The following is a 10,165-nucleotide window of genomic DNA, read 5'->3' as shown; positions in this document are numbered from 1 at the left end:
CTCTGTTTGCAGATGACATGATTGTATACAAGAAGATCCAATAGTATCCAGGGAAAAAACCTCCTCTAAGTAGTCAATGCACACAGTAAAGTGGCAGGATACAAAATTAACTTCCAAAAATCTATAGCATTTCTATATACAATCAACAAGCAGACAGAGACAGAACTGAAGAAAGTAATCCCATCCATAATAGCCACAAGAAATATAAGATACTTAGGAATAAAACTAACCAAGGAAGTCAAAGAACTCTACAAGAAAAACTATGAAAACCTTAAAAAGGAAATAGAAAAGGACACTGAAAAGTGGAAGGACATGTTCTTGGACTGGAAGAATTAATATAATCAAAATGGCAATACTACCCAAATTAATCTACATATTTAATACAATCCCAATAAAATTTCAAGAGTCATTCTTCACAGATCTAGAAAAGACAATCATAGAATTTGTCTGGAATCATAAAAGACCTTGCTGTGCTAAAGCAATCCTGCAGAAGAAGACTGGAGAAGGTGGCATCTCATTTTACAACCCCAAAATATATTGCAAAGCTGTGATAATCAAAACATACTAGAGACAAAGTGGAAAGAATGTGGGAGGGGGAGGAGCATATGAAATTTGAGGGGAAAATGGAGAGGTAAGACACTTGTGGGACACAGATAAGGTTTATTGTCTGTTGATGAAGATGTGTATGGTGGTCTCATCTGGGTAGGACTGAGGTGTATATCATACTGGGTAAAGTTTCTTCACAATCTAAATGACGTATAGTGATTTAATGTATGAATGTTAACGAAAAATAAAAAAGCATGGTATTGGCATAAAAGCAGACATGAGAACCAATGGAATGGAGTAAAGACCCCATAAATAAATCCCAAAACATACAGCCAACTGATCTTTGACAGAGGGTACCAGTCAATCTAGTGGGAAAAGAAAAACCTCTTTAGAAAATGGTGCTGGAAAAGTGGGTAGACACCTGCAAAAAAGATGAATCTGAACCCCTATCTGTCACCACTAACAAAAATCTACTTAAAGTGGATCAAAGGCCTAAACTTTTATTTGAATGTCTTTTATTTTTTTCCTCTTTTCTGATTGCATTGGAGAGGACTTCCAGTACTATATTGAAAAGGAGTGGAGAAAGGGGATCCTTGTACCCATATTTAGTGGAAAAGTTTTCAGCTTTTCTCCATTTAGGATGATGTTCGCTATGGGTTTTTCATAGATGGCTTCAAATAGAACTACCACATTATCCAGCAATTCCACTCCTGGATATCTTCCCAAAAGATAGGAGGGCACTCTGTCAGAAAAGTGCTTGCACATCTGTTGATTGCAGAATTATTCACAATTGCTAAGACATGGAACTAACCCAAATGTCCATGAACAGATGAATGATATGAAAAAGTGTGGCACATATACTCTATTAAATACTACTCAGCCATAAAAAACAAGACCCTGACATTTGATGAAAAGTGAATGACTATGGAAAATTTACTGCTGAGCTAAGTAAGCCAGGCTATGGAACAGAGACATTGTATGTCTGCACTTGACATATACTGACTGTCCACATTCTATGTGGAAACTGAAAGATTAGAGGACATAGAAACATTGAAAATGGTTATGGATACTGGAGACAATGGGGGAAGAAGGCAGGAGAAGGGTAGTTTAGTGTAAGGAAAGAAATTAAGGAGGAAAACAGAGAGGCAAGACATTTATGGAACACAGAAATAGATTATTGGTTATTGATGACAACGTGTTTTGTATCCTCAACTGGACTGGCGTGAAGTGTATTCTTATTGTATAAATTCAATTTACAAGTAATGTATAGTGATTAAATGTATAAAATAAATTAAAATTAAAACAAAAATGAATTTTAAAAAGTGTTGGTTTCGGGACCAGCAGTTAGTGTAATGGCTATGTCGCTGGACTCCCATGTAGTCGACCGCGGTTCAAGTCCCGGACCTGGTGGCTTAAACTCACGCCAGGCACGTGTGCATGCGTGCCCAAGATCCCAAGAGGAGAAGGGAGGCGACGGGATTGCGGCGTGGCCATCCACCGTGGGGGGTGATTTCTCGCTTTCTATCTCTCTGTCTCTTTCTGTCTGTCTGGCGAGCGCACGCGCCCTATAGCAAAAAACCCTCCCCCCCCCAAAAAAAGTGTTGGTTTCAAATATGTTGTACCGAATAAACTCATTCTTTATTTTCATTGTCTATGAACTTTTTGATGTCCTCTTACATAGCACTCTTTGAATAAATACATTATACTACACTGAAAGGTTTTTACTACTGTCCAATCCTTCACTCTTCTTACACACTACATCAAACCTGTCAGGAAGTCTCATCAACTCCACCTGCAAAGTATGAACCAATTCAACATCTTGACATAGAAAGAAATAATGTTGACTTTTAAAGGATAATTCTGTTATAGCAATGTTTTAAAAATAGAATCTCATTCTTTAGAAGTACACATGGAGGTTGGCATAGTGGTTCAGACCTTTGATGCCACATGATTGACTGTGGTTCAAGTCCCAGACTCAGTAGATTGAAACTCATGGCAGGCACATGTGCACGTGTGCCCAAACTCCCCAAAGGAAAATGGAGAAGATATTGCAGCATGGCCATCCCTCCTGGAGGGGGTGGTTTCTTGCTTTCTCTCTCACAAAGGCATGTACCCCGTAGCAAAAAGTACATATGGAAATATTTATAAGCAAAATACAATTGTTGGAGTTAGGTGATAAGCACATGAAAGGTCATTATATGTTTCTACTTCTATAAAGGTTTGAAAACTTTACAATGAAAAGTTCTATCAATGGTCAGGTGGCAGTACAGCAGTAGGGCAACTGGACTCATATGGGAAAGGTCCACGATTCACGTTAAAAATATGTATAGCATACAGCATGGAAAAATGAGAGTAGTTAGGGCATGAATGTTACTGGATTTTTTTATTTTTTTGACAACAAAGTTCACGAAGGACTCAATGAGAGTGTGCTGTGGCTCGTCGACAGGAACTACTGCTGGGCAAAACTGGGTAACGGATTCAAACGCCGAGGAAGTCCTCCCCAAAGGCCTCATTACTGAGACCTGAGGGACCAACCCTGACACAGCCCGGGCTCACGCGCGCCCCCGGCCCACACACGGACACGGCCCTCCGTCCGCAGCGGCACAGGAGCAGCCCTGTCTGCAGCTGGCCCGGCTCCCTGCTCCAAACGCTCGCCAGCAGCTAGGTGGCCGCAGGAGGGCGCAGACCCGCAGGGCGGCCGCACCGACACAGGAGGGGACGCGCCCCGAGCAGGCGTAGGCCAAGTGCGCTCCCGGAGGGGCCGGGCCTGGGCGTCCGTTGCCTCCTCTTCATGTAACTGACCAGGGTCTCCATGGAGGGAAGGACATGCCTGCCCAGCCCCCCCTGCCGCTAGCGCCTGCGCGTCGCCCTGATGGGAACCGCCCGCAACGGACGCTGGGATTCGTAGCGGTCGCGGGGCTTCTAGTGAGAGGGCCACGTGACCTAGGACAGCGCGCCTCGGACAGCGCAAGAGCGAGACAGCTGCCGGAGGCGCTGCATGGGAGCTGGGTATAGGCTGCAAGCGCCGCCTGGTGGCCTCTAGGGCGGTGGCAACACGTCCTTCCGGAACCCCCCTCACTTTCTTTTAAATACGCTCCTGGAGACCAGCTGGATTCCCAGAGTTGACCACAGGTCGAGTCCCAGACCTAGCAGTTTAAAACTCAAGCCGGGTGATTTCTAGCTTTCTGACTCTGTCTCTATGGCACCCTACAGCAAAAATCTCTTTTAACAAGCAAACAAAAACGTGTGTGGCTGAAACAGATGTTCATAATTTTTGGATTACAACCCTGCCGTGCATGTACGTGGATGCCACCCTTGGTTCAAGACTTTGGGAAAGGACCCTCTAGTAGGCACGAGTGTGTCTGTCCCCTTCTGGCTCACTCGTTTCATTCTTGTTCACATCTTCTGTAAAATAGCATGCCCTTTATCACTACTCACACCTAATACTGTGTGAACCTTCCATGGAAGAGGTTTGAACAAAGCAGAGCTGAAGAAAGGAATCCTTTTTTCTTTTTTTAAGTGTGGTTCATAATGTTTTATTTGAAATGGCCGTTAAGCTTTGATCAGGACTGGACATGCAGGGTTAATTTCGGTTGACACAGCAGGTGGTGTAGGAACGATCTTACCCTCTACACCCTGCACCTCCTAACATACAGCAGAATTTCGGGTCGCAATAACAAAATAGTGATGAATCAACTCACTGACTTGCACTTAAAATAGTCTGAGAAGAAACCATCACATCTGTTTCTGGGGATTGTCATATCCAAGTGCACACCGGGTGGTGGGTATCTAAGTACCTGGAACACCGGAGCTCTAGGAATTGTTACCTTTCCACCAGGGAGAGGAAAGTCTCCTCTGCTTTTTGCACCTAATACTGTTCCACCTCAGCTTGGAGACTCAGTAGTGTATACAGCTACTTCAAATTCTGCATCATCCCGCCAGCCTGCAGGGTTCTTCCTGCAACTTTTGTAATCTGTGATAGAGTCAAGTTTTACATTTAAGTCTCTTTAAGTTCTCTGTCTTACAGGGTGAGTGAAACACAACAGCTTAAGATATTACACTTTTTTGGAGGGGGAAAGATGTTTTTCTTTTGTCTTTTAGAGCACACGCACTCACTGGAGAAACAGAAACAAAAAGTGAGAAATCACCTCCCAGTGGGGATGGCCACGCTGCAATCACTTCTTCTCCAATCTCCTCTTGGGATTTTGGGCATGCACACACACGTACTCACCTGCCACATCCCAAGATAGTACACTTCATAGGTAGGGCTGAGCTAAAATGCAGAATGCCAATAAAATGCAAATTGAAAATAAATCATGAACATATATTAGTAAAAGTCTATGCCAAGCCGTCTGTGGAGCACAGTTATACTGCAAATTAATTTGCTGCTTATTTGAAATTCAAATTTGAGTGGACATCCTTTATATATCTTTGCTAAATTAAGCAATGTAAATATTTTTGATACATTCAATTTTAAGGCTATGTAGTCCTCCTCATTCTAGGAATCTAGCTTACAAAAGTAAAGAGAATAGACAACTAATACAAAGACAAATATAAACATCAGCAAAATTGTTAGAAGTTATATCAATTTTTCTAATGTCCTTCCTCAGGCCCTACTGTTCCACACACACTATATCTGGTATTTATACCCATTTACTGTGTTTGTATATCCTTTAGTTCATCAGTTTCAGTCAGAGTGCAGACACTCAGTATATATTAAGTGGGAACATACAATGTCTCTCTTTCATGTCCTGGCTTGCCTCACACAGCAGTGAATCTTCCATATTATTCCACTTTCTGTCAAAAGCCAGGGTTTCATTTTTTTTTAATGGCTGAATAGTATTCCATAGAGTCTTGAGAAGAAAAATAGGAAGGCAAAGCATTAATGGGACAAAGAAATGTGGTATTATCTGTTGAAGATATTTTATAGTTAACCAACTGGACTAGGGAGCAATGTTCACATAGTGAAATATTCACTTTGTAAGCTAAAAAAGGTAATTGAATGTATAAAAAGTGAAATAAAAAATAAAAAAGAAAAAAGAAGTTATATCAATTTTTAATCATAAAATTCTGAAATCAGTTATAAAAACTAAATCTAAAACTAACTTGCACATGTGGTTAGTTTGCAAGATTTGTGGAAAGATCAAACAGAAACAGCTCACTGTGGTGTGCAATCAGAAAGAAACTGGATGACCAAGAGAAAGAGGTGGGAGAAACGCCTCACTGCATTTTCCCTTGTGCCCAACTTAACAAAAGGTTAAACTTCTTGTTTAAAATTTTAATTGAAGTCACTAAAGGGTGGCTGTCTGCCTAAGGTGCAGTTATTCTACCTTTTCTGTCGGGTAACATTCCTTCCTCTCAGAGGAAGGAACAAAACTGTTCACCTGTCTCCCCTCACCTGGCTGCTCCACCTATGGAATAGTTTGCTCTGTGCACTGTGCTTAATGAACCTGCTTACACTAATAAAAAAAAAATCACTAAATGCATAAATATTTAACTAAGAACACAATACATTGAGAATTAAAAAAGGGATTTTCTGGGACTTCTTAGCTACAAAATCATTCTTAGTTGCAGAATGGGTTTCCTGCAAAGTGACACTGTCCTGACGGAGCCTGCAGAGATTCCAGGAATGGACCCACCTGGGAGCAGAACAACTGCCTCCTGAAGGATGAAGTGCACAGAGCAAGCGAATACTCTGCATCTGCCAGCAATAGTGAATTTCCAAACACCCAGTGCCCTTGTCTCCCTGGTATTTATTAGATTATATGTCCTCACTTTGTGCAGTAAGTGCAGTAACTGTTAAAATTACTAAGAGCTTACCTCTGTGTGAGGGAATCAGGGTGAGACAAGGAACACAAAAGTGGGTTTATTATTAAAATAAAAATGAAGTAACAGGGACATGAAGTGAAACTTTTGGGCTAACAGTCTCAGAAAGTTTTCAGATTGCCTGCAGAGGCAGACACCAGTAGTGCTGCCACTGAGTTATTGAGGGAACTTCAGGTTTTTGCCCACCTGCCAGAGCTCTCCATGGAATGCCTCCCCTCACCACAGAATGTCTGTTGACAGCTTCCCTCTGCCCCTCCCCCACAGAACGTCTGTTGCCCCACATTCTACCTGTATAAATTCAAATCTTGCCCTGCCCCATATGGAATACTGAGCACCTGCCACAGGCAGATCACACTCTGGGTTCTGTGCTTCACTTTTCCCATAGTGGAGGCTATCGACAGAGGTGTGAAGTGCCCCATCGTGCGAGGATGGTTTCAGTAGGAGGTAAGTCCGTGGGATATGGAATTGTTTTCAAACTCTCTACCATCCCAAGTCCTTGGGAATTTAAATTGGACTCTTGACTGGGTAACAGTTGGTTGGACTGAAGTAGAGGAAAGAGAGGAGACTGGACACCCCAAGGGCATTGTCCTTGTGAGACTTGGCCAATGGCCAGCTCAGGCTGTAGATGGGGGAAGAGGGCACCTTGGAGTTTGATTAGCCACACAAAGGAAATATATTGGGTAAAGAGAAGAATGGCATAGAGGTGTTGCGCTTTCTAGAAGGGAGACAGGTCACACCGATGTGGGTATGTAGGTGGTGGCTGAGAGACTGCAACTGTAGTAACCTTGATCCTAGGGACCAAGGGGACAAGTGGTCTGAGTTGAACACTGTTCAGTAGGCTTAGCTGAGACTGCATCTATAGTGAAAGACTCTCCATGAGTGAGGCTGGAAGGGCTCTAACTGCCACCACCCAGAGAGGCTCAGCTGTTCCTTCCCCCAAGTGGCTCCTCTTCTGTCCTTAAGGAGCTGCTGTCCTTAACTGAATAAGGGAGAGAATCCTTGTATATTTAACCACAAAAGGCTTGGCTTTCCTTAAAGAATCTGGAATTGTTTCCATTTTGTAGAAATCTGGGTTTTCAGAACGTGTTGATCTTGTTCAGTATTTCATGATGCAACCTCACCTTTCACTTTACTGTGCAAGTGAGGCGTTTCCTCACACCCATCTCTAGAGTGTCATGAGCAGGGACAGATAGGGAGTGCTGTGGGCTCTCCAGTGGAAAAGTCTTTAAAGATTGGTTTTGGGACCAGCAGTTAGCGTAATGGCTGTGTCGCTGGACTCCCACGTAGTCGACTGCGATTTGCGTCCCGGACCTGGTGGCTTAAAACTCACGCCAGGCGTGTGTGTGTGCGTGCCCAAGATCCCGAGAGGAGAATGGAGGAGAAGGGATTGCGGCATGGTCATCCCCCCTGGGGGGTGATTTCTCGCTTTCTGTCTCTCTGTCTCTGTCTGTCTGGCGAGTGCACGTACCCTATAGCAAAAAAAAAAAAAAAAGATTGGTTTCCATTACAAGAGAGGAAGGACAGTGACACCCAATGAGAAGATGATCAATTACTAGTATTACAAGCAGGACGGGTGTCCTGAAGGACTAGGTGCATGTGTGTAGCTGTCCTCCTTTCCTAAGGTTGTCCTGAGGCTCTAGTGGGACAGGGTGTCTTCCACATAACTTTGTTCTGTCTGTAGTCTGGCTCATTCCTGGTTCATTCTGGGCCTTCATGCGATTGTTGGGAGCTCCCATTAGAAGGACCATTACCCATGATCCAGGCCGACATGACCAGCGATTTTTCTCCATCCACCTATTTCCCTTTCTCCACAGCATCTTCAGTTCTGGGACAGAACAAGACCCTGAACTCTGGCTCCTCCACATCTTTCCTGGCGCTGCACTGCCCCCAGCCCACTCCTGGCCCAGCACACCAGCTGCCCAGGGAGCAGACCCTGACCCCTGTCCTGACTGCAGCATTTCCTCCTGGCTGCCCCTTGGTGCTGTCTGCTCCTCCTGTGACACCTTTGGTGACATCAGTTGCAGGCCATGGCTCCAGTGCAGCTGGGACTGCCAACATCCTTCTGCAAATTAATGCAGAACAAGGGCCTGTCCAGGCTCCTCGCAGTCAGATCTTTCTCCTGAATCAGGCCCCTGTCAATTGGAGCACCCCAGGAACCGTCTCTGGAGGTGTGGATGGTGCCCCTCCCCTCCTCTTGGCAGCTCCTGCTGTGCAGACCCTTATGCCTGCCCCATCCACTGGGGTCTCCCAGGTCATCCAGGGAGGCTGGACCCCAGCTCAGCCTCCTCCAGCTCCAGCCCTGGTGACCCAGATCACTCCCATCACGGCCCCAGTGACCACTGGGCCACAGCCACAAATGACTTTTGCTAATGGCCACCTGGACACGTCCCAGGCCAAGGTCTTGCTGGACAGTTCCTGTAACCCCAGGAGTGTTTACAACAACTTCCGACGCTGGCAGCACTTCAAAACCCTGGCCAGGAAGTACCTGCCCCAGAGTCCTGATGGCGAGGCTCTGTCCTGCTTCTTCATGTGAGTACCTGCTGCAGGGGAGTGGGACTTCTCTTTGAGCTCACCCATAGGAAGAAGACAGGGAGGGAGGAGGAGGTGAAGTCAGTGGGGGAGCCTGGGGACAGGTTCGGAGAGAGATAACATATGCTCTGTGGAGCTACCTTCTCTGCGATCCCGTCGTCCCTCCAGTCATGGCACATGGTCAGGTGACTGACCTAAACGACCCTCACCCGTCTGTGGGCACAACCCATCTCTGTCAATAAACCCTCTGGTAATATATACAGGACAAAAAAATCTCAGAGAAGACTTCTTATTTAATATAAGTCACAGTTTGTCTTAGTTTCTGGGCTCCAAAAGCCTATTTCACCCTTGTATTCCCACATTAGCAGGAACCTGTGTGCTGTTGGCCATGGGGTCATCAGGTGACAGAGAACTAAGAAGTGTGGGACCCTAAAGGGAACTTGACTGTTATGGATAGGATTAAATCCAGCCACCTCCCAATGAAGCCACTTTAGAATGATCACATGGAGGGCTGCCCCTTCAGCACAGGAATTTGGGGGACATGACATTGAGCACAGAGATGCAGACACTGGGGACCATGGACATCAGAGGCCGTCTTCAGTGATTGGTGCTGATGAGTGATCATGGGAGGGGGTGCTGGGGTCCAAGGAGCACAGAAGGGAGGAGGCTGAGAATGGGACATACATGAGACAGATGCGATGAGGCCCAAGGCAGGGGAGGTGTGTGGGGCTGGGTTAGCAGGGGAGCGGGTGAGACTTCAGAATGTTCTAAGCCCAGGCACTTACAGCCCAGTGCTCCGGTCCCTGTCCCGCCTGACGCCCACCATGTCACTGGAGGAGGGCCTGTCCCGGGCCATGCAGGAATGGCACCACACAAGCAACTTTGACCGCATGAAATACTATGAGATGGCAGCCAAGTGAGTCTGGGGTCCTGGGCAACAGGGTCGTGTGGTGGGTTAGGGTGGGCGACAATGGGGTCTGCGTGAGAGGCCTTGCAGCCCAGCCCATGAGGGTGGTTGTGGACCAGCACAGGCCCCGGGTCGCTCAGCCCCTGTCCCTCCCACATCGAGGCTGTGGTCTTTCTGGTCCAGTGTCTCCAGGGGCCCCACTCACCCGTGGTCTTGATACAGACAGTGGGCAGGGGCTAAAGGAGCCAGGGCAGCCCAACGGGGGTCCCCGCCAGGACAGGGCTCAGCTCGGCCATCCTGCCTACTGCCTTTCTGGAGTTGCTGACTCGGAGAGGATGGGGTGGCCTTTTCTCAGGG

At 46.1% G+C, this 10,165-nt stretch overlaps 1 protein-coding gene across 1 annotated transcript in view; it reads left to right on the top strand.

The window, feature by feature from the left end:
• Positions 1-8,593: 8,593 nt before the first annotated feature.
• The window catches only part of NUTM2F (NUT family member 2F), a 5,013-nt gene continuing 3,441 nt past the window's right edge, over positions 8,594-10,165 (top strand). Inside the window, 2 exon segments of the mRNA XM_006168025.3 lie at positions 8,594-8,901; positions 9,689-9,817. Coding sequence (XP_006168087.3) covers positions 8,594-8,901; positions 9,689-9,817 — 437 coding nt within the window.

This window comes from Tupaia chinensis, unplaced genomic scaffold, assembly GCF_000334495.1.
Source record: "Tupaia chinensis unplaced genomic scaffold, TupChi_1.0 Scaffold145441_1, whole genome shotgun sequence".
Lineage (NCBI taxonomy): Eukaryota > Metazoa > Chordata > Mammalia > Scandentia > Tupaiidae > Tupaia > Tupaia belangeri.
The sequence above is the reverse complement of the archived record's forward strand: the minus strand, read 5'-3'. Positions and strand labels throughout refer to the sequence as shown.